This window comes from Micropterus dolomieu, linkage group LG18 (genome assembly GCF_021292245.1).
Source record: "Micropterus dolomieu isolate WLL.071019.BEF.003 ecotype Adirondacks linkage group LG18, ASM2129224v1, whole genome shotgun sequence".
Lineage (NCBI taxonomy): Eukaryota > Metazoa > Chordata > Actinopteri > Centrarchiformes > Centrarchidae > Micropterus > Micropterus dolomieu.
The window spans coordinates 7,197,584-7,223,673 of NC_060167.1; the positions used below are offsets into that span (position 1 = coordinate 7,197,584).

At 40.4% G+C, this 26,090-nt stretch overlaps 1 protein-coding gene across 1 annotated transcript in view; it reads right to left on the bottom strand.

The window, feature by feature from the left end:
- The window catches only part of raly (RALY heterogeneous nuclear ribonucleoprotein), a 109,571-nt gene that overhangs the window by 35,693 nt on the left and 47,788 nt on the right, over positions 1–26,090 (bottom strand). The window contains exon 2 of the mRNA XM_046029642.1: positions 4,235–4,555. Within this exon, the coding sequence (XP_045885598.1) occupies positions 4,235–4,490 (256 nt within the window). The 5' untranslated portion in view covers positions 4,491–4,555. The remainder of the gene's footprint in view (positions 1–4,234; positions 4,556–26,090) is intronic.

A 26,090-nucleotide genomic window follows, 5' to 3' on the forward strand; every position in this document is an offset into this window, starting at 1 on the left:
TTTAGGCCTACATCTTCAGAGAAACACACAGAAAGAGATCCAGTGGGTAAAGCAGGGACCAGGTAAAGCAACAGTGAACACAGCTGTTGGTGATGATGTCATTCATACCATGGTGGTCTCTATTGGTAATTAACAACAAGCGTCCTCCACACGCGGCTCATCTGCTGCTGTGAAAATGGAATCACGGGTGAAAACATACCAAACGCGCGTTCTTTTAAATAAAACTGCTAACAAATAAAGTCAGAGCAGAAAGAGAGAGAGAGAGAGAGAGACACAGACAGATAGACAGGTGTAGGTGTGTGCTTCTGTGTCTGAGGGGAAAAGCAAGGTGAGCAGATTACTGTAGTTTGTGATTAAACACAAAAATAAATTAAGCAGAATTAAAATGGTATACAATTTATTTTCAGCTCCTTCTAGTGAACATGCTAATGTTATAGTAAATGTTTCATTATGACCATACAATTGAATGGACCCCAGTGAGAATAGCTAACATTTATACTGGTGCTGATGGGGATCCTAATAAAAATAGATTTTTCCAATAAATAGTTTGTGTATGCTGTCAGTTATAGTTCTTAGAAAGAAATAAAATCAGAATTGGCCAAAATTAGAATCGGCAGGTCAGACCTTTTAAAAAAATCAGTAGCTGGAATCAGACAGGAAAACTGTAATCTGTGCATCTCTTACTACAGTGAGAATCAGAATCAGAATTAGTTTTATTGCCAGGTATGCGTACACATACGAGGAATTTGACTCTGGATTGTACATTGCTCACGATGTGCTTACTCATACAAAAATACAAAATCACAATAATAAAAATAAGATAAAATCAGACAGACTTCAGTGTAGACAACACAAATATACACACTATGAACAAAAACAATATAGACATATTGACAAATAGTGCAGTGAGCAGAGTGCAAAGGATGCAGGAATAATTAGTATATATATATATAGTAGTATATATGTATAACATAATATAATAATATATGTAATAAGTATTTTGTGCAGGAGTAATGGCTTGAGGTAGGTGGATTTGGTAAGCAGTATCTACAATATGACAATATAACATTATGAACAGCATTGAAATAGAGAATAGGGAGTAAATAATAAGTGTTAGCTGTGTAAACAGGTGGCTGATTAAAGACAGAGCTACTGGGTTATTGTGGTGTCCGAACAATAATGCTGCGATGATGTGTTCAGAAGAAATCCGCTTGACACTGTTCTTGATCATAAAGTTTATTACATCAAGGAGTTCAGCATCAATTACAAGCTCTGCAGCAGCTTGGAGAGTGACCCAGCCCGATGGCCACTCTGTCTCTCTTTACATCAAACATAGCTTATATAGGATATGTGTAGGTATCTGTTAGGTACCATAGAAGGGTTTGAGTCTGCAAAATAAAGCTCCAACCCATAGAAGGGTACAGTACTACTCTGAGGTAACAAAACAAGGGGTCAGAGGTCAAATTCTATAGAAGGGTTCAGTCCCTACATAACCACCAATCACTGCTCTCCCCTTAGGAGGTCACTGACCCTCTGTCCAGCTGCTACAGTGCTATTTTTAACTGTTATGCGTCAAATGCACATATATTGTACACCACATTATTGCGCAAGAATTGTTCCTGACACCGTGAGTCAGAAATCAGCTGTTCATCAGAGTGATGTCTTGTGGGAAGAAACTGTTGGTTTTGGAGCTGCAGTGATGTTTCCTGCAGCTCCATCTGACCCTCCTGCCAAGCTGCCCTCCAGTTCTGAATGGAGGGCAGGTTGGCACCGATGATCTTTTCTGCAGTCCTGACCGTCCGTTGTAGTCTGTCCTTGTCAACTATAGATAATCCCGCCCTGAAGCATACTCTGCTTTATAGTGTATTTTCCTCTAAATGGGACCATAATTTACAAAATCAACATCATGTTGTATTAAAGAAGACTTGAAACTAGTGATTGAGACCATAAACACATTAGGAAAGTGTTTACTGAGGTAATAACTCAGGTGAGAAGTAGGGTCAGTTTACCAGTATTTCAAATGGAACTGGATTTCTTTTTGCAACCAGAAGAGTTGTCCCCTGCTGGCCGTTCAACAGAATGCGCGTTTAAGGGACTTCCATGTTGGTCTTGCGCCTCAGACCGGAAGCTTCCTGCTTGTTCTGAACCTACTGCAGTCTCTGCAGACTTGTTAGGGGATCCTGATGAGAAGTGCGTTACAGTAATCCAGTCTGGAGGAGACCAAGACATGGACCAGCTTTTCAGCATCAGCTAAGGTCAGTGTGGAACGGAGTTTTGCAATATTTCTGAGAAGGTAAAAGGAGATCTTGCAGAGGTGTTTGAAAAGGGCTTTATATGCGAGTTGTGGGTCAAATCTTACACCAAGATTGGTGACTGTTGAGGAGAGGGGAATGTCATGATCAGAGATGCTAATACCGGTTATGGAGAATGACAGGATTTGATGTGAGGTGCCAACAAGAATTGCCTCAGTTTTGGAGCTGTTCAACTGGAGGTAGTTGTGTTTCATCCACACCTTTATCTCCTCCAGACAGGCAGTGGGTATTGAAAACGATGATGATGTCGGTGAAGCTGCAGAGGGGTGTGTATCAGATTTCATGTAGAGTTGTGTGACATCAGCATAACAGTGAAATGAGACTCCACAAGTCGTACATAGTATGCTCATCTTGGACAGATCCAAAACTTACACTCAGTACCAATGTAGGAAGTACTGTGACATTCTTACAGGGTTGCTAAGTGTGAAGGCGAGGTAGTCAGGGTGGGGAATGTGTGTGTAATGTGTTCGTCTTTGATATTAGAGGTCTCTGTGTCCCCCTCCATACCTTTAGCTTTTCTGTTTTCCCCCAAAAACGTTCTTGGGGCAGATCATAGTCAAGTGGTTCTCCACATATATTGTTGGAGAAAGGAGAGATCAAGCCTGAACCAAAACAAACATGAAGAAACTACAGGATGAGTTAATTTCACAGGGTAGAACTTGATACAGCGTGCTACTGATTTGGCATCAACATTTGTTGTAATGAAACTGTGAGACAGAAAAATACTGACAACTCCAATTGTGAAAAAGGTTAAACTAGCCCTGGGTTTCTGTAACCTGCAGGGTTGGATTCCCCAGACCTTAGACAAGCTACAGGTGAGTCTACCTGTCTTCTTCAAAAAACATTAACCAGGGGTAGTACTGAAATGAAGTCAATTAATTAATTAATTTCAATTTCAATGTTAAAAATAATTCAACATTTTTAATACTTAATAATTCATTTTGTGAGTTTATCAGCGGTTTAAAATGATTCTCAAATATCTTTGGGTTTGACTATGAACAAAAAATGCAATTCAAAGATCTCACCTGGGTCCTGGGACCTGTGAATTTTAATTTTTTAAAATTTTATTATCTCATTTTTGTGATTGATTAATTGATATACAAATTTTTTGATTAATAAATTAATTAAAAACCTGCACTGTATAGACTGGGACATTTTCTGATACCTAGTTCATGAGTTGTGGCATACACCGACATTAAATAAAACTTGCAACCAAGAAAAAGCAACTTTTTAATGATGTTCTTGTGTAAAGATGTAAAAGATTTTAAAATGTTGATCTCCTGACTTATAGCAACATTGTGTAGTATTTTTATCTTAAATGAACACTCTGACTTGCACTAGGTTCTTTGGAAGAAGCTAGCTCAATATTCTCAGTATGGTTATCAAGGCTGTGAAGAGACCGAAGAAGACATCAGAGGAAGTGAAGAAGAGAAAAAGAGAATGACGGAGCAAGAGACAGGACAAGAGTAAATATCAGACTACTTTTACTTGTTGGTTTGAGCTAAAAGAGCTGAAAAGTTGGCAGATGCCAAGCTGAACTTCTTGCTTTTGGAATGGTAAGTAACTTAGTAGCTGGCTTTCTGTCTTGATATTGTCACACTTGCTTGACGTTTGGCTGCGTTAACAAAGTTGGCTAGTTTTTGATCGTAATGTAACAACATTGGTGAATTACACTCTGAAAAACCACATCTTGCATAATGTTGCTTTAAACCACTTGGATGCCAAGCACAATGTAACCTCCATGTTGGAAATACAATCTTGTTACTTTTATCTGAAGGTTGGATATAATCATCTTAATTGGTGTGTGGGTAAATCCTTCAAACTTGAAAAAAGTCTCAAACAGTTATCTACCACAACCACTGCAATTTTCTTTTCTGCGTTGTAGGTAGAGCTATAATTGATGCTGCGTCATGTGGACTCACCCAGTGTCTGTCCAGCCAGCACCCTGCCGTTCTCCCCGATCACAGCGCCCCTGGCGTGCCTCTCACTGGCGTACTGGACAAAGGCGTAGCCCTTGTGCACGGAGCAGCCCAACACCCGGCCATACTTGGAGAATATGCTCTCCACGTCTGACTTCTTCACCACTGCTGTGTTCAGGTTGCCGATAAACACCCGGGAGTTGATGGACTTTGGATCTGTCTTGTTGGTCACATTGCTGGTCTGGACCTTAAGCGACATGCTGAAGAGATGGGCGAAGGAAGCGACTGATGAATTGGGAGGGAGAGACGCAGAGGGATGGGGATCTGAAGAAAATAAAAGGGATAAGATAACTGGTGTTAGTCACAAAAGATAATGGAAGACAGCTGCAACCCACCACCTCACCACTGAACAAAAATCACCAAACGAGCAATAACTTTCATTATTAAGCATAAAAGTGTTCATGCAAACATGTTCAAACAGGAATCAATACTTTGGTTCATAGATACAAGAATGGCATATGATGTAAGAACAAAGTTTTTTTTTTTTTAAAGTTATAACGTAGTGTTAGGGTCACTGACACACCATCCACATTCATTCCAGATGAATGTGTTCATTTGTGTGACCTAAACTGAACTTTTATCATGAAACTAAGCCATAGAATTCAGGCTCCCATAATCCTCAGATATTCACATCCAGCTTTCAGATAATTTATCGGGTATGTTGAGCACCTCAGGATATTTGGTCAGGTAATCGACTAACAGAAGATACAACTGACCACTCCGCTTGAAGATGTCAGCTCCGACTTTCATCCATGGCAGGTCTGGAACCTGATGTGGAACAAGCGGCTCTGCCTGGTGTTTAGGCTGGAGCTGCTGACACTGCACGCACTTCTCCACCATTGTCTCTATGTCTCGTGCCATGCCATGCCATGCCAGTGGAGGACTTTTTTGGACTCTGTGCGCTGCACTCCTTGGTGAGCGAGATGCGGCTTCTCCAAAATCACTCTCCTGAAGCTCTGGGGTATAACGATTTTGGCTCCGACCATTACAATGTCGTTTTGTATGCTGATATTTTGCTGCATCGCCCAGTAGCAGTGTAGTTTTCTGTCTAGACTACGCTTCTTCGTAGGCCAACCTTTTGTATGTTTCTCACTCACAGCTTGTAACACGTTATCTGCTGCGGTTGCCTCTTTCAATTAGATGAGTATTTCCTCACTCCGGGCATTCATGGAATGGGATTTCATAATGTTCCTGCTCTGATGACGCTGCGATTATCATGTCATCTGCTATGACGTACACACCTGAGATGTCGCCGAAGGTCTCCCTGTTCTTTTGTTGAAACACCTCGCTAGCAGACTTGATCCCGAATGGGAGTCTGAGGATCAGAAAAGGCCCCACGGTGTGTTGAAGGTGCACACCTTTGACAATGGCTCATTTAGCTCGATCTGCCAGTATCCATCCTTTTCATCTAGGATGGAGAACATTGATTTCCCAACTAGTCTGCTGGATGGATGGAGTAGTGCTGGCGCTTGACTGCCTGATTCAGGTTGTAAGGGTCCAAACACAACCTTAGCACACCGTTCTTTTTCTTTTCAATGTGTATGTGGTGGACTCCGGGAAACTCACCCAGTCCTGTGAAGACATCTGTGTATCTTTCTCTCAGCTCCTCTTTGGTTGCTGGAGGTTTTTCTGGCTGCGGCAACTTTGCTGTGAGTGCCTCAACCCTTTTTACCAGCTGCAGCTCCTCACATGTGTCTCCGCCCAGATTAGATTGAGCACCGAGTGCTCAATCTAATATACCACAATGGCAGAGAAGAACTTTAAAGCTATAGTTATTATTTGAATTATTATTATTTAAAAGTTTCAAATGAATAGTGTATTTTAGTGAGACTCAATTATTTGTTGTTTTCTCTTTATTAATGTAATTAAAGTCATTATTTAGTGTTACCTTTGATCTATCTGAAATTTAATTGATTAAATTGCAATTTGGTGCCCCTTCAAACCATCTGAATTCACACAATTGGTGTTCATCTACTGTCACAGAATGTGATTGTTATGCTTTGCTTTCACATCAGAAATGAACTGCAATCAATATGGACATACAGTTCTCAAGCAATGAAAATCATATTTCTACATTACATGAAGGCACTACAACATAAGCCTCACTTTTAACAAATTCAGACCAGCTTGCAGCATTTTCTTATAAAAGATTCATGAATGAAAAGGAAACAATTACTTCTTTAAGTAAGTACTGAAGGGACTAGTACTGCAGTGATACACTTAGTTTTCCTCCAAATAGGGACTGTTCACAAAGTTCATTATACACGCACGACCCGTGCCTACTCAACTCATTACTAATGGAAGTCCTTCAATTGAAAGGGATAGAACAGCTCCAGTCAAATTTCTCTTTGCAAAACTTCCAAAAAGTTGGCTCTGATTAGACTAGTTACAGGAGACCATACCATTGCTGCTTCATCACGAGACAAGCTCAGTCAATCACAGAGCAGGATTTGAAAACCAAATGCAGTTTTTATCCCTATCCTCGCTGTGTGCCAATTCCCTCCATCCACATAACTAATGAACACAAGCTGAGATGACAGAAGGAGAAGGAAACGATGGAGAGGAGGAGGGGAAGAAAGAAGCTCTGGTATAAAATTAAGGAATGACAGAGGAGACTGAATTAAATTCAACTTCTAAATGAATTAATTTACAATTAATTTAATGATATCTACAGTTATGTTTCTGATCAAATGCCTTTTTACCCTAAAGTCATCGTTGGAATATGGTTCATTATTAACAGTCATTAGGTGGAATGTAAAATGTAAAACGATGTTAGCCCACATCATTGGTTCCCAGCCTTTTGGTTTGTGACCCTTTAAAGTGAAGCAATATTTTCTTGTGAAGTTCTGTCAGCTTCTGACCTTAGTGTTGACATTGAGCTGTTGACCAAACCAAACCATCTCAGATTGATTAATTTAAGGAATTTTAATAGGCATGAAGAGGTGAAAATCCTTTATTTTAAAAGAAAGACAAAACTAGATAAAGGAAAATTATATTGAAATGTAAATATTTTTTAATCTTCTCTTTAGTTCTTCAGTGTCTGCCTATGAGGACCTCTCTCCATCCACACTCAACCACAAAACAGTGGAGCGATGCGCACAGTGCACACAACCATGTAATGCAATGACCACAAGCAAGTGACTTTGATTTGCAATTACTGGGCTGACTAATTTGAGTTTGGTAGGGTAGGTGCCAGTCTATGAGAAGTTACATTTCCATATGTGTAAGACAGACCAGTGTAAACATGAAATATCACATGACATATTAATGGATTTTTAAAAATAAACTTGGAAAAATGTCATTACTCTATATAGCAAAACCATATTTTTGTGTGTTTGTTGTTTTTGTGCTGGTCCACATAATCAGAAGGAATGTGACAACTAAGAGAAAGTTTAACCCCTCAGAGATGATAAAAAGCATTTTTTTCTCCCGTGTTACTAAATGTGAATACGTCTTAGCTCAGATACAGGCTAAGCTAACAGTGATCCTAACAATTCTAGCCCTGGCTGCTACATGCCACAGAATGCACATTTCAGTTGATAGAACAGTACTGCAGAGCTGCCCATAGTGCTGCATAACAAAGCAGGCAGAGTGAAGTGATCTCAGGTGAGGAACCCAACACTCAGATGAAGGACTCTTAGGCCAACTCAGATTTTCACAGGCTGCTGTAAAGCTCCAGGGGATTATGTCTCACTTGAAACATGTTTCTTCACTGTTTCATTTCTACTTGGAACTCAGATATAAACTTGACATTTAAAGAAAGCTAAGTGAGTCATGTAAATGAGTAAATGACTCATCTAAACCACTGATAGTACAGTAGTGGGAGTTAAAGTCTGACAGATGAGTCAACAGAGAAGCGACGGAACAACTATCTACATCTATCTAATTTTCTATCAACAGCAGATGGACATCAGGAGACAGAAGACTTACTGAATTGAGATATAGCTGAAGAGTACTAGTTTCAAGATTCTGGGTGCACACGTTACAGAGATTTGGACTCAATTCACAAAGATGAGGACTTAAAACTTGATTTGGACCTGAGTGAAGACTTGACTTACTTAAGTATTTCACTTGACTTGTATGCTTTTGCTTTTTGACGTGGAAAAATTCTGGCACCATAAAAATAAATAATGGCAAAAATATGACTACATACAGTCCCCTCCAAAAGTATTGGAACGGTAAGGCAAATTCCTTTGTTTTTGTTGTTCACTGAAGACATTTGGGTTTAAGATCAAAATATGGGTATGAGACAAGAGTTCAGAATTTCAGCTCTCAGTTCCTGGTGTAGATGTGTTAACAACTCAGGACACGCCATGCTTTGTCTGAACCGACCCATTTTTCAAGTGAGCAAAACTATTGGAACATGTCTGACAGATGTTTCTTGTTGCCCAGGTGTTGCCTTTTAGGTTGATTGTTGAAACATTAAATAGCTCTGCATGACTAGTCTAAGTTTTCATCCTTGGTTCAAACCTATAAGGAAGGGTTAGAGTCCCTAAGTAACTAAGGGCCCGTGTCCACTAAAGCATTTTTTTCTGACACCAGCCTCTTTTTTCAATCCATTGCAATGGGAGTGCCGTGTTTTTCCAAGCTGGTAAAAACGCCAGGAGCGTGACGAGGCGCTGTGCGTCTCTTCTGCGCTGAGCGTTTTTTTCCGGTCGCAGAGAGTTGAAAAATTTTCAACTTTGGGAAAAACGCTGCGCTCATCACTGTCACTTTTTACCCATCCAGTGTAGGAGGGGCGGGACAAACACCACACTGAGCACACACGATCTTGAACGAAGCGATGTGCCTACTCGTCGAGGTGTTTCCCGCAAAATCTCATGAACCCGCGTGTGCTCTCATGTTTCAGCCTTCTCTTCATGCAGAGCAAGGGCCAGAGCAAGTAGGCCTACATACTTTGTGGTGACATTTTTACATTCAGTAAAATTAAGTAGGCTACCCTACTTGCAGCACATCGCCTCCACGGAAATTATTTATCATAGCAACCACAGCGTCTCGAAAAAAAACACTGCGTCTCCGAAACGCACCCTAGCGCTCCCAGCTAGGCGTTTTCAGAAGAGCAGGTGGCGTTTTCAGCTGGTAAAAAACGCTTTGGTGGACACAGGCCCTAAAGGGGGGATAGAGTGGGAGATGGGGAATCAAAGGAGTAAAATAAACAAAGGTGGGAGACCTGCCTGTTTTTATTTTCCATTTAACTTTTAAACTTTTATATTTCCCTGTTGCTTTTATGTTTTATGTAAAGCAAGCAAGCTTTGAATTACCTTGTTGTTGAAATGGGCTATACAAATAAACTTGCCCTGCCTTGCCTATAAAGACTGCATTTCCTGTTAAAGAGGATAAACCAACATGAAGACCAGAGAGCTGTCTAGGGTAGAAAAGCAACCCATTGTCAAGCTGAGAAAAGAAGTAAAAATTGACCAGAGCCATTGGACAAACATTGGGCATAGCAAGCACAACAATTTGGAATGTCCTGAAAAAGAAAGAAACTACTCAGGGTACCCCCAGGATTCTCAAAGTTAAATTTAAGACTTTTTAAGACCTTTTTAATACCACCTAGGATGAAATTTAATACCAACTTTACTGCCGTTTAATGGAAAATCTGTATTAATTTTAAGCCCAAAAAAATTATCTACTAAATTACATGAATTTAATATAATATTTTATTATAATACATTCATATTTAACACACTATAGCTTGGGGTGTGTTTGTACTTTGATAAGATAAAATGAATCAAGGACGTCACTTTGTGTTGAAAAGTGGTGGATACATAAGGGTTCAGATTAGGGGTGTGAGGATACACTTAGCTCACATGCACAATTCAAAATATTGGGTTCACGAGAACAAGACAAGATATTTTAACACTATTTGATGAAATAATTCAATGCTGAAATATATTTAAATGGGGGTCTGGCGGTCCCACTGGTTTGAGCACTGAACACTTAATTTCCTGCATTCTGGAGACATTTTCTGCACCAATTTATGGTAGAATTGTCTTTATTTAAATTAAGTGATTCAGATTTTTTTAGCTTAAACTTTTTTGGACAATGGACATTTATTTCTTCTATCTTTAAATTGCATTGCATGTTTTCTGATTGTGCAAATAAACTTTTCTCAAAGTATTTATTTGTTTTGTAACATTTCTTTTTGCAAACCATTTTTCAGAACATATTTAACAAATGCTTTAAACGAAGTGATGGAGACATGTGTTGCCAACTTGTTCGTATCTCTGGCTTTCTGAATTTCAGACACTTGCCCACTAACGTTAGTAGCACGTCAGAGACGTTTTCTTTTCTTACAACTGACTGATTCGCCCAGAGCTGGATGCCAGAGCTCATGCACCGCGAACACTTCACAGTTCAGAGCGTAAAGCTAAAAACTGACGTAAACAGTAATGTTACCTGTACTGCCTTACAACATCAGAGTATATTATGAAGTCTCACACACACAAAGTATTCATTTATGACATTACGGCATTAATTAAATCCTACGAAAGGACAAGAAAAAATTTAAGACCTAGGTAAACAAAATGTAATAATTTTGTAATGAAGTTTAAGACTTTTAAGGCCTTAATTTTTGGAATATGACATTTAAGACTTTTTTTAATACTTTTAAGACCACAGGTATACTGGTGTACTGAGCAACAGACGTCAAACAGGTTGGCCAAGGAAAACAACAGTAGTTGATGACAGAAATATCGTGAGAGCTGTGAAGAAAACCCCCAAAACAAGGGACATCACCAATGACCACAACAGTGCAGGGGTGAAGGTATCACAAGCCACTGTTGGAAGAAGACTCGGAGAGCAGAAATATAGAGGCCACACCACAAGATGCAAACCACTCATCAGCAGGAAGAATCAGAAGGCCAGATTGAAATTTGCAAAGAAGTACAGAGATGAGCCGCAAAAGTTCTGGAGCACAATCTTATGGACTGATGAGACCAAGATTAATCTCTACCAAAATGATGGAAAGGCCAAAGTGTGGAGAAAGAAAGTAACTGTTTATGATCCGAAGCATACTAGCTCATCTGTGAAGCATGGTGGAGGTAATGTCATGGCTTGGGCGTGCATTGCTGCTTCTGGAACAGGTTCATTAACATTTATAGATTATGTAACTGATGATGGTAGCAGCAGAATGAATTCAGAAGTGTACACAAACATTTTGTCTGCCAATTTACGGAGAAATGCATTGAAACTAATCAGGAGGAGGTTTATCATGCAGCAGGACAATGACCCAAAGCACACTGCCAACAAAACAAAGGACTTCAACAGGGGTAAAAAGTGGAAGGTTTTAACAAACAAGAACTGAAAGAAGCTGCGGTAAAAGCCTGGAATAGCATGACAAATGAAGAATGCATCAAGTTGGTGATGTCGATAGGTCGCAGGCTTGAGGCAGTTATTGCAAGCAAGTGTTATGCCACCAAATATTAAATGTTATTTACTTTACATTTATTCATTAAGCTGATGCTTTTATCCAAAGCAACTTATAATTGCTATGCATGTCAGAGGTTGGACGCCTCTGAAGCAACTAGGGGTTAAGTGTCTTGCTCAGGGACACATCGGTGGATGTGTTACTGTGGGAATTGAACCTAGATCTCTCACACCAAAGGCATGTATCTTAGCCTCTGCCTCATCGCCACCGCCACTTTAAGATTATTTGTTCCATTAGTTTTGCTCACCTGTGGTCTAATCAAACGGTGATATGTCGTAAGTTGTTTAACACATCTAGATGTGAATACCAGGAAATAAAAGCTGAAATTCTGAACTCTTGTCATCTGTGGTTCTTTAACCCAAATGTCTTCAGTGAACAACAAAGACAAATTTGCCTTACCGTTCCCATTCTTTTGGAGGGGACTGTAAGTAACTATGTAAAAATTCACTATGGAATAGTAAAAGTCAATTGATCACCATTAAGCAACCTAAAATACTTCCATCTTGACTTAATTAAAGAAAGAAGCTCGAGACACTTCCTTCGGGGGATGAGAAATTCTGCATTTGTGAAAGACCATTTTTAGCCCCGTCACACAGCCTGTTTCTGCCATCAGGCAGAAGGCTCCGCAGCATTTAGTCCACCTCTGCTAGGTTCCGCAACACCTACTTCCCCCGAGACTTTTGAAAACTCCACTGCCATCCACTGCATGAGCAGCATGCACAGAAACTACAATCAAAGCATACTCAAAAACGCAAAAGCAAATCAAATATTGTATGCAGTTTTAAAAGTATCAAAAATATTCTGAATATCAAGCTTTCATATATAGTAAAATGATTCATATATGTACAGTTTATTGGAAATACAAAATGCATGCAGTATGAAACAAAAAATAAAGTCTTGCATAAAATTAAAGCAATGTAACAAATGCATCAGTCATCAGAAAAAGGAACAAATCCACCAAATAAGCCACACACACTCTGTCAAAGCTAATATGCAATCTTTCCAGCTCTTGTGTTACTCTATCCTTGTATAGCTCTCTCCTTCGTTACACAACATGGCAAAAAGTATGTTAAGACTACATAGTTCAATCAGAAACGTCAAGTACTGCCTATAGTCGACTGATAGTATAGTGGCTTCGCAGTAATCTTGAGAAGCTGCAGAGCTGCAGTCTCTGTTCATTTCACTTTAAATTTCCACTTACACTGAGGCTTATTGTTGACTGTGTTTTTTTCTCTCTCTCTCTCTCATCGACCGGTCTTGTGCAGAGTTTAGTGTGTATGCATGTTGCGGCGCTACACACATGCACGCTACGCCTACACATGCGCACTGATGACCCAGGGTTAGGGTTACATTTTTGGATTTATTAACGCACTTTAAAACATTTATTGGAAGTTTTATTTACAGCATTAAATGTTGAAATGTATATTGTAATAGGCTGTATATTAACTTATAGGGAGAAAACTGGTTCTAGTAACTGGTACTAGTTCTATGTAAAATTAGATGTTGAGCACCCCCATGTAGGCAAGATCCTTGTTTCACTGCAAAGCTTCAACTGTGTGATTCGAATCAGGCTCCAACCATCGAAGCATCGAATCTTCGACTATTCAGGGTCACCCCACACACAGACTTTTCACCACTATGTGATTGCTGAACATGTAATTCCAAATCTCTTCTAGGAGGATTTTCCACCAGATGTTGGAACCTGGCTGCAGGGATTTGCTCCCACCACAAAAACATAAAATCTGGATCGGGGTCAACATTCCAGTTCATCACAAAGTTGTTGGATGGGTTTGTGCAGTCTAGGTTTAATTCAAATCATACAGTAAAAACCTATGGCTGGCTTTGTGCATGGGGGGCAGTGTCATGTTGAAACAGGAAAGGTGTTAAAGTGTGCTATGCCGGACAACGGGGACTGTACCCAAACGCAGACAGAACAGGCAGATTGGAACAGTTTTTTTTTTATGAAAGAGCTTACATGCAGCTGTTGGTAGGAAGGCAGGTAACTAACAGGCAGATGTAGGTCCTAGTAGAGCCAAATACAACAAGGCATCTTGGAACATAGCAACTAAAGCCTAGTTCGCACTACATGAATTTTAGCCCGATTTGCCGCTCAGCAACCATCAGGCTGTGATCGGGGGAAAATCCACGGTCAATCGGTGGTCGCCAGTCGTTATGTGTGAACTACACGACGGCGCATCTAAACAGCTCCCCGACACATTTCTGACACATTGCCGACGTCTGCCAGATAACTGGAAGAGTCAGCCGACTCGACATCCACATCCAGCCAATGAGAGCAGGCAGCTACTTTTTCACCGTAAAACACTTTTTACTCACCCCCAGCTTTCTCTGTAGCTCAGACAGTCCCTGCTACCTGCGTGTGCTAATCCATTCTTTCACCCATTTTCTTTGTCTTTATAATTGCTATCTTTACAATAACAAACAAGAGATGTTTCGTGTGTAGGTTTGAGTCATTTCCCGTTTCACATTTCACGGGTGTTTTCTTGACAAAACGTGGTTTAAAGACAAGCGCCGGGTGACAGAGTCCTTGTCAGCTCGCATAGCGTGTGACCCCTGTCATCAATCAGTCACGTAGTGTGAACGCTACAGCAACTTCAAGACTCAGCACAAGCCATGAGGTGAACTGGCAATTAACAAGCAAAGTCAACTGGTATAAATGGTTAAGTGACTGATGAGGGAATGAATTGCAGGTGAGGAGCTGGCGGAGTGGACCAAGTAAATGCAGAGCGGATGAAGGAATTTAAAACAGGTGTGAAGCTGGGTGTGGGTTCTTAGGAAAAGGAGGGAAAATCAGAGGGCATCTGGTGGACAACTTGAGGATGGTACGTCTGGGGAAATGAGTATAGAGAGCAATGCAGAGGGCTGGGGATGAGAGAATGTGGCTAAAGAGAGGGACTGAAGAGCCACTGTAACAAAAGGGCCAAACACAACTGTTGCCACAAAGTTGGAAGGGTGCTGTAGAATAAAATGTAATTTTGTCTGTGTGTGTAAAATGTAATTTTATTCTGTAATATTTGATTTCTCTTAATTTGAACCACACTAATGTGCCCAAACCATGAAATACAGACCTAGACCTAGAAGTAAGTAGACAAGTCTCTATCTGCCAACTTTTGGCCACATTGTGTATGTGTGTTTCTTACTGCATTTCTGTTTGTGCTTCTCTTCTCTCTTTCTCTCCCTCATTAGAAATATCCAGCAGTGAGTCTGGGTTCCAGAAGGGAAGAAATGTTTATGATTCAGCACTGCTGACTCTGTGTGTGTGTGTGTGTGTGTGTGTGTGTGTGTGTGTGTGTGTGTGTGTGTCTTTTAGAAAAGAAGACATTTTTACTGTCCAACCTGCATCTCAAGAAAAGTCAAAAGGTTAAAAAGTCAAGTTAAAGCAACTTTCTGTGTGTGTGTGCGTGCGCGCGCGCGATTGGATGATCTCTGGTCTTTCCTACCTGACCTTCCCGGTGACAGGCAGAGCCACCCTAAATCTGATTGGTCAAACTCTAATGAATCAAATTGAGCTTTGCCCTGAGGGACCTGTGTGTGTGTGTGTGTGTGTGTGTGTGTGTGTGTGTGTGTGTGTGTGTTAGCTTCAGAGGTCCACATTTAGAGAATAACAGAAAGGTGTTGATCCAGCAAATCCAATGTGTGTGTGACGGTGTGTGTGTGTTTGTATGTATTGAAGAGTGAGTGAGCGAGAGAGAGTGAGTAAATGCTGTTGTTTCCAATTCTGTGTGTGTGTGTGTGTGTGTCTGTGTCTGTGTGTGTGTGTGCGCAGTAAATGGTCCTTTTACTAAGAAAAGGCTTACATGAAGTTAAATGCAAGCACATTTACTGTACATACACAGGAAGTCTGGCATTTTTGAGTTTCTGCACGAAGAGTTGTTTATGCATTGCTGCAAGTACTTTAGGTTCACTCTCACTTCTCTATCTCACACACACCTACAGAGAAGAGGTTAGTCTATATCCTACAGAGATATGTCTCTGTGTGTATCATGAGTAATAGTCAATAATATCTGTACAGTATCCTTCCACACTCACATGCACCAATTAATAAGCTTTAAGAAATAACAATTTAAAACTATTGAAGAAATCCTTGAAGAAATCAATATGTACAGGGATCTACTTTAGCATAAGAGTTGATACAAAAAGAAAATAAGCCACAGTATGACTATGTCCTCAGTATTAATCAAGCTGTACACCCAGGTGAGTGTTATATGTTATTGTAAAGCATCATAGAAGAAAATGCATTTCCATACAAAACAGCCTTTGGTGGAAACAGAGGAACACAGATACGGTGTACCAAAATGTTATAGCCCAATGATCTCATGCTCTATAAGCGAATTAGCTTTAAAAGTGTCTTCCTTTAGGGCCTCATAGGGTTTGATGATACATGAATACATTAGCATAAAACAGGATAACGCTTATAAGCCCTCTGAAATGAATCAGAGAGCTTACTTTGTGGTTTTTTAATGCAGGTTTTAGCTTTTAGCTTTCCAGGAAAATCTGTTGCACACTTGTACTGATACTATACTTGTAAAATAACAATTAAAGTGTAAAATTCCTATTCCATTCCTAAACAAACAGAAATCCAATAAGATTTACCTCTACACTCTTGTGGATAGGATAAGAAAGCGTCCTGGAACGTGTTACTGCCACCAAATTAATCATACATTTTACCCAAACGCTGCTAGTTAAAGCTGACATGTTCTGTCCAGCACAGATGATGCTCACCAAAAATCACAAAAATCACTACAGATGCAGATACAGATCTATGATCTGTAAGAAAGCATGCCACAGTAAGAGCTTTGTGCCCTCTGCCATTACTGTTGTGAGGGACCAAGCAGTTAGGCAAGAGGGGTCACAAGATAATTTCAAAAGGATTTTTATTTTACCAAAAAGTCATTACAACAAAATAAAGATAAAGTTTGAAAAAGAGGTCAAGTAAACAGAATGTAACTTAAGCTCTGAACATAAACTCAAAAATACAACTGACATACTACAAGAGAAACAAAGGGGACTTTGAATTTTGACACACAGGACTGGAGCTATAGCTAATGCTAATTAGCAACAACATGCCCCCCTTCTCCACGGACGACTTCTACAAACTTCTACAGAAAATTACTGTGCTGCAAACCAAGATCCACAGGTTAGAAGTGAATGTGGAAGTGAATGGATTATGTGGGAATGACACCACTTTACCGTGGACCCAAAACAGTGGACAAGAGCATGCTAACACACGGCTAATTAGCACCAACAAGACTACCAAGAAGCAGGAGGCCTGTGCACTGGGTAATAAATCTAAAAGTGGGAGTCCTCCCTGGAATGCTCTTGGTGCAAAGCCTAAGAGTAAATCATTTCCTTGGGAAATGGGAGGACGAGTAACAGGCAGAGCCCAGCGCCCTGAGATTTGTGATGCGACTGGCTGGCCTGCATTATCATCCAGGAAAAGCACCTCTTCAACCCCTGCTCTTGATAGGACACAGCTGTGGACAGCTACAAAAGGGAGAGTTAGCAACAACCCTCCCCAACAACAGAGTGTGCAACAGCAGAACAGATTTTCACCACTATTGCAGGACCCTGGATCTCCGTCTGATGACCTGGATAACATCCCATCCTCACACAGAAGGGTAAGGGCTGAGAGTAAATCAGAAAGTAAAAGGCTGCAAGGAAAGCTAACGACTGGGCCTCAAACTCTGATTGTGGGTGACGCTGCTGTAAACGATGTAAGAAGCATGTGCAGTAAGAACACCAAAATACTCTGCTTTCCAAAGAATACGGTGTCTGTGTGACTTGGCAGAAAGAATCCTGCATATCGTGGCTGAACATCCTACTGTGAAAAACATCATACTGCACATCGGGACCAATGATGTTGTGAAGCAACAGTCTGAAGTGTTGAAAGAGGACTTTAATAATCTGTTGAACATAGTCAGCTCTTTGAATGCTGAGGTGTTTATCAGTGGCCCTATACCGCCAATCCGAAGAGGAGCTGAGAGATTCAGCAGATTGATGGCATTGAACACGTGGCTCTCAACGGCATGTACTGTCCATTCAGTGCATTTCATCGAAAACTTTTACTTTCTGTGGGACCACAGACATCTTTTTAAGGCAGATGGACTTCACCTTATCAAGTCAGGAGTAAAATTGTTTAGCTCCAACCTGTTTTACTTTCTGCGTCAATCATCTGACATAACACAACACACCAGAAACCTTGAAGGAGAGCCACCCCAGCCCCAGACATACTTTCTCCCCTCTCCCCCCTGTTGGACTTCATTGATCACATGGAAGACCTGGTTAGAGCTGGGACCAAATTTACTCCCCGCACCTTCCCTCGCTCCACTCCCATTTTCTCTACCCTAAACCCCCCTCACCGTCCACCTCCACCACTGGCTCTAAGTCGTCCAGGTTTTACACAAGTGTCACAAATACAGCGCACAACCCGCTTCCCCGCTCCGCAATGGCGAAAAAGCCCAGTAAGCTCTGTCTGATATGTGCTGGGTCCAGGCTACAAGGAAAATAGCACTCATGACAGGAAGCACTCAACATATCCTGTAAGTTTAGTATTAATTCGTTTAGTATTAATTATTTCGTCAGCCGCAGCTTGTCGAAAAAAGTGGGCCAGATATTGGTTTTTAACACACTAAGATTACCTTTGTTAAACGTTAGGTCTTTGGCAGGAAAAACATTTTTAATCAATGATTTTATAATAACTCACAATCTTAATTTCATGTTTTTAACTGAAACTTGGTTGGAACAAGATAACAGTGCAGCTGTACTTATCGAGTCTACCCCTCCCAACTTGAGTGAAGCTAGAGCGCATAAGAGAGGAGGTGGACTTGCCATTTTGTTTAATGACTCCCTCCAATGCAAAAAGATGTCTTATGGGAATTTTGCTTCTTTTGAATATGTGGCTCTTCAGCTGAATTCCTCTTCTCGAGCTATTTTTCTAAATATCTACAGGCCCCCTAAATACTGTGCCACCTTTTTTGATGACTTTGGTGAACTGCTGTCTATAATCTGTATTGACTTTGACTGTGTGGTTATTGTTGGTGATTTTAACATCCATGTTGACAACTCCCAGGAAAGAGGGACTAAAGAACTATTTTGTGTTCTTGATAATTATGGACTGACTCAACATGTGATGGAGCCCAAGCACAATAAGGGGCACACTTTGGACTTGGTCATCTCCAAGGGTCTGAACATTTCCAAGGTTGTGGTGACTGATGTTGCTCTCTCTGACCATTCCTGTGTTTTCTTTGAGAGTGCTATCTGCGTGCACACAAGTGTTAAAACAAAGGTGATCACAAAACGGCATATCACTGAAAACACTAGTGAAAAATTTATTGAGGCTTTCTCCTCAACACTCACGGGTCTCAGTCAATGAGCTTGTAGATCATTTCAGTTCTAAAATTACAAATGTTATTGATGCCATTGCACCAGCCAAGGTGAAGGTGGTCTCTGGCAAGAGAAGATCTCCATGGAGAAATGCCACGCTGGTTAGAACTCAAAAAACAGAGTGTCGAAAAGCTGAACGCAGGTGGCGGAAAACAAATCTCCAGGTTCATTTTGACATCTATAAAGAGAGGCTTCACATTTATAATTTAGAACTGAGAAATGCAAGGCAGTCCTTCTTCTGACATCATCACCAAAAACACTAATAATGCACGTGCCCTGTTTGCTGCTGTCGACAGGCTAACCAACCCTCCTGTGTCTGTAGCCTCTGAACTTCTATCCACCAGTGCCTGCAATGAATTTGCTCCCTTCTTCACAGACAAAATTCAAACAATTAGACAAGCAATCAGTGCCTCCATATCAGTCCACTTAAAAACAATTCATATAGCATGAGACAATTTGATTCTATTAACCATAAAAACCTGGAGGACATAATACAACATCTGAAATCCTCCTCATGCTGCCTTGATATTTTGCCAACAGGTTTTTTCAAAAATGTTTCTAAATGCATGGCCTCCGATTGTCTCTCCTGTGTCTCTCCTCTCAGGTTTTTTCCCCACAGGCCCTGAAAACTGCAGTCATTAAGCCACTCTTAAAAAAGAGCAATCTAGACAGTTCACTAATGAGCAATTATAGGCCCATTTCAAATCTCCCATTTTTAAGTAAAAGCATTGAAAAGGCTGTTTTTCAACAGCTTAGTGCTTTCTTGGCACTAAATAACTGTTTTGATGTCTTCCAGTCAGGTTTTCGACCACACCACAGCACTGAGACGGCTCTTGTTAAGGTCTTCAATGACATCCATTTAAACACTGACAGTGGCAGAATTTCAGTCTTAGTATTATTGGATCTCAGTGCTGCATTCGACACGGTTAACCACAACATATTACTAGACAGACTTAAACTGGGTTGGACTTTCTGGCACAGTACTAAACTGGTTTGAATCCTACTTAAAGGACAGGGACTACTTTGTGTCTATAGGTAATTACACATCTGAGCTGACAAAAATGACGTGGAGTTCCCCAAGGTTCCATTCTGGGACCTCTTTTGTTTAACATTTACATGCTTCCACTGGCTCAGATTATGAAAAACAACAAAATATGTTACCATGATTATGCAGATCCATCCTGATCCCATACAGGTGCTGAGTAACTGTATTGAGCAGGTCAACGATCAGATGTCCCAGAATTTTCTTCAATTAAACAAGGATAAAACTGAAGTTATTGTTGTTAGAGCCAGGGAGGAACGATTGAAAGTCAGTGCTCGACTTCAATCAGTAATGTTAAGAACCACAAATCAAGCCAGAAATCTTGGTGTAGTCATGGACTCAGACCTGAATTTGAGGAGCTATATTAAGACAATTACAAAGTCAGCCTACTATCACCTGAAGAATATATCAAGGATTAAAGGACTTATGTCTCAGCAGGACCTGGAAAAGCTTATCCATGCATTTATCTTCAGTTGACTTGACTACTGTAATAGTGTCCTTACAGGGCTCCCTAAGAAATCCATCAGACAGCTGCAGCTGATTCAGAACGCTGCTGCTCGAGTCCTCACTAAGACCAAAAAGGTGGATCACATCACTCCAGTTCTGAGGTCTTTACATTGGCTTCCTGTATGTCAAAGAACTGATTTCAAAATCCTGCTGTTAGTTTACAAAGCACTAAATGGTTTAGGGCCAAAATACATTTCTGATCTTCTGCTTCGTTATGAACACATCCAGACCTCTCAGGTCGTCTGGGGCAGGTCTGCTTTCTGTCCCCAGAGTCAAAACTAAACAAAGAGAAGCAGCGTTTAGTTATTATGATCCGTATATTTGGAACAAACTCCCAGATAACTGCAGGTCTACTGAAACAGTCAGTTCTTTTAAAATAAGACTGAAGACTTTTCTTTTTACCATTTCTTTTAATTTAATATTTATCTTTTTATTGATAACTTACACTGCACTGTAACTTTTACTGTCCTGTTTTCTTTGTTTTTAGCTTTTTACCATTGCTTTTAATTAAATATTTACACAGTGAGAAATGAGTAGGTAATTGAGTTGGATGGTTATGGGAGTGAGATTGAACAGAGTGAAGGAAGTGGTCTTAAATCTCGCAACCGAGTGATTTGCAGGAACCTCTGTCCATCTGTAAACACGCAGGTGGGTCTAGAGTATAACTGGATCAAAGTGGCCTGCTGACAGACATGTCCTGGTTTCTCTGTAGTGTCCGAGGGTTTTTGGAGTTTCAGTGGACCCAAAGATTGCTGTGGACCCAAGTACAGACTAGCTAGAGAGAGTAGATTAAGTGTACTTCTCTGTTTATTCTCTTTTCAAAATGATCAATTATTTGCTCAGCCTGTTTTTATTTTCCATTTAACTCTTTTAACCCTGATTGTAACACTGTAACTTTTTTATATTTCCCTGTTGCTTTTATGTTTTATGTAAGGCACTTTGAATTACCTTGTTGTTGAAATGTGCTATACAAATAAACTTGCCTTGCCTTGCTCCAGGTGTCACCCTTTTAAGCCAGCAGACTGCTTAGATCCTTCCAGGGTGTGAAATCCCCAACACAGAAAATAGTTATAAAAACGGAAAGACAATCAAAAAGTAATTGTGCGCGCTCCAAAAAGATACCTTTGTATGGTTAACTAAATAAAGTAAAATGCATGTGAAACAAGCAAAGTGTCCTGGGTGTTATTTGTACCTAAATAAATGTTTGCAACAAATATATGTATAATGTGTCTGGAAAAAGTACATCAATCCTAAGGAAAAATAACACCATAAATAAGGAAAAGTGTCAGTGTATGAGGTTACCGCTTTTAAGATAGCCATCTGGCCATGTCTGTGGCCATCACAACTGTCATTAACTAACTGTAGTAAATGACACTCAGGTTCACCCATGTTCTTGTTACAGTACTATTATCCCTTTGTCTATGATGTTGTTTTCTATCTGTCTGTCTTTCTGTCTATTTACTTGTGGTACACACACAGCTGGGAATAAGTGGTTATTCCTGGCTGTTTACATTACTGAAAAAAGATCTTGAAGAGATGTCGGCCACCACAGTGTTAGATTTAGCCGTTAAGGTTTAAAGTCCTCATATCCTGACACCATCAACATGCATTCTTCTAAGGAAAAAAACAGAGCATGCGCCATTGCGAAAAAACTCTGCCTGCATGGCCGAACATGGCCCTTTCATGCGAACGCACACCACCTCCAATTAAGTTAACACCGACTCAACACTACCAGGATCTACAGCAATGACATTGGAATGTCGTTCCGACTGGACAAGTGTGGCCGCATGGTATCAAAAAGAGGGAAATTCACAATTCATGAAGGGTTTCACCCCAAATCCAGCACCCTGAGACTGTACACCAAGCGTAGCGAGGGAGGCTGAGGGCTAGTGAGTGTCAAGACCACTGTCCAGGATGAAACGACAAAGATCCAAGAGTACATCAGGAAGATGGCCCCCAAAGATGAAGGGCTAAGTGAATACCTCAGGCAGCAGAAACCCAAAGGTGAGGATAAGGAAGATGAAGAACCTTCATGGAGGGACAAGCCGCTGCACGGTATGTACCACAGATGAATAGAAGAAGTGGCTGATATCAGGAAATCCCACCAGTGGCTGGAAAAGGCTGGACTAAAGGACAGCACAGAAGCACTAATCATGGCGGCACAAGAACAGGCACTCAGTACAAGATCAATAGAGGCTGAGGTCTACCACACCAGACAGGACCCCAGGTGCAGACTGTGCAAGGATACCCCTGAGACAGTAAAGCACATAACAGCAGGGTGTAAGATGCAGGCAGGAAGTGCGTACATGGAACGCCATAACCAGGTATCTGGCATAGTGTACAGGAACATCTGCCATGAGTATGGGCTGGAAATTCCAAGGTCAACACCACCTAAGGTAGTTGAGAATGACCGAGCTAAGATCCTGTGGGACTTCCAAGATCCAGACTGACAAACTGGTGATGGCTAACCAACCAGACATCGTGTTGATCGACAAACAGCAGAAGAAGGCTGCAGTGATAGATGTGTCAATCACAAGCGACAGAAACATCAAGAAGAAGGAACTCGAGAAGTTTGAGAAATACCAAAGGCTGAAAGAGAAGCTAGAAAAGATGTGGAGAGTAAAAGCAACAGTGGTGCCAGTGGTAATCAGAGCACTGGGGGCTGTGACCCCCAAACTGGGAGAGTGGCAGATTCCAGGTAAAACATCAGAGGTCTCTGTCCAGAAGAGTGCAGTCCTAGGAACAGCTACAATACTGCGCAGAACCCTCAAACTCCCAGGCCGAGGACCCGAGCTTGAGGATGACACATACCACCCCGCAAGGGATGAGAGGGGGATATTATTATTATTATTTTTATATATATATATACACACACACACACACACACACACACACACACACACACACACACACACACACACACACACACACACACACATTTTAGTTAAAGAAATTAGTTTTTGTCAAATATTTACAATTGTAAATGTTGTACTTAAAGGATTTAACAAGAACAGGTATAATGATGTACAAATAAGATAATCAGATTCAAGAAATGATTATGTAAACAAGATGAACCAAACATGTCAAAGCTGTGTATCTCACTTGTGAGAGACCTATTTGAGTGTATTAAATTCATTAAACATGAAAACACTGCATACAATAAAGAAGTCATGTTTATTGGAGATAGTAATTGAATACTTACCACATTACAAAATCTAATTTGACATGAAAAAGTCAGTTCAACACATAGGAACTGAGTATATTGAACATGAAGACATAATTTTCTATAAACTGATTTTAATGTGTAACTGATATACAACCATAATTTTTTCATTTTTTGTGTGTTAGCATTTAGATATACTCTCCAGGTTCAAAGATTCACATCCAATAACATTTCTACCTTCTGAGTTCTGCTTTGAGAAGAGAACAAGCAGCTTCATGGGACCAGCTTTATAATCAAATGAGTTTTATTTCTTGGGTGTTAAATTAAACTGAAATTGCACACACACCATGCTGCAGAAACGGCATCTCTCTGTGATTCTGTGTATGTAGGATTAGCAATTAAAGCTAACACCACAGGGGACTGCGCTGCATAGATTATACAAATGATTTCCTCCGGTGCTTTTGGAAATATTACATTTATGACACGTGAAAACCCTGTCAGTTAAAATGACACAGAGGTCACAGAAGAGTAGTATGGTGAGAAACTGATTCTTACGTTGATCATTCCCATTCTTGATACTCAAATTGAAAAATGGGTATGACGTTGAATTCCTTCGCACAGATCCGTATCACTCCGCGACAAACAGGGTTCGAGTTATAATCTGAGCTTCGTGGGGGTCTCACGCACCATTTACACCTGGTATTAAAATGCAATCTGATACAGATCTGACCGCATTTTACCGGCGGACATAAATAAATAAAGAAATAATGAGAGAGAGAGACAGAGAGAAATCTTTGCTGATGCGTGATTACATGATCAACATTTCCCTCTCTCATACACATGAAAACGCGCACACACACACACACACACACACACACACACACACACAAAAAGCAGTCCTCTAGTTGCCCCAGATGTCTGCAATATTGCAACAAAGTTTAAGTTTCAATAGCCTGTTCAAAGACTGTTGCTCAAGTAGAGACGCAATTCCGCCCTTTCTGGTAGGTATAATATTAAAGTGTTTAAAGTGTTATTATTTTATGCACTGCAGGCCGCCGGCACATGGTAGCAAGCATATTATCATATGGCCAAGTTCAAGTTACCAAAGTCAATCTACTGACGCTGGACGGATTTTAGTGGCTGCACAACAAACGGCAACGTGCAGATATAAATAAATAGTTCAAATAATTCTAGCCTTTTATGTATGTTGCTTAGCAACCATCATGCACTATGTAGCCTACATAGAGCCTGGTGGAAGTACTATTTGTATTCATAAAGAAATGTGTGTTGATGAAATAAAGTCAAATTGTAGTGCATCTGTTAGCCTACCTTCTTTTTGCCATACTTGGTAACCGCTTCGTGTCGGCCGTACAACGCCCCTTAACTGTGATATAATGGGCATATACCACGGCCTGTCATGAGCTATTGCTTAATTAGTTTCTGATGAGCAGTTGGCACCTTAGACTCCATTACTCCATTTGCTACTTCAGCTTCCATTAGTGTATGAATGTGTGTGAATTGGGTTAATGTAACATGTAGTGTAAAGTTCTTTGCATGGTCGGTAGACTAGAAAGGCACTATACATACAGAACATTTACATGTTGTATTGTTGCATCTCTCTGTATTGCTTTAATATGCAAATGATTAATTCATTTTGCTCTGTATTTTTAATTTATGTACATGCTGCCTGCTGCATATGTAACAGGCCCCGGACATGAGGTCTGTTTGCAGATTATGATTTTCTGTAGATAACAGGAAAATTATGAGACAGGCAACAGGTAGTGTGCTTCTCTTCCTCACTTCTGTCGTACTTTAATACACATAATAATAATAATCCTTATTTGTAGAGCACTTTTCAAAAACAAGTTACAAAGTGCTTTAACAAGTGTAAAGAATAATACAAAAAAAAAGATAAGAGCATGAAAATTTAATATAAAATTAGTAAAATAAAATAAAAGGGATAAAATAAAGTCAAATAAGATCGGGAAAAGCTCTCCTATAAAAGTATGTTTTAAGAAGGGACTTAAAAGAGTTCACTGACTCAGCTGACCTGATTTCCTCGGGCAGGCTGTTCCAGAGCCTCGGGGCCCTGACAGCAAACGCTCTGTCCCCTTTAGTTTTCAGTCGAGACTCTGGAACAGACAACAGACCTCTGCCCGAGGATCTCAAGGTACGTGCTGGTGCGTATGGGACTAAAAGGTCAGAAATATAACAAGGCGAGAGGCCATGAAGAGCTTTAAAAGTGATCAATAGAATT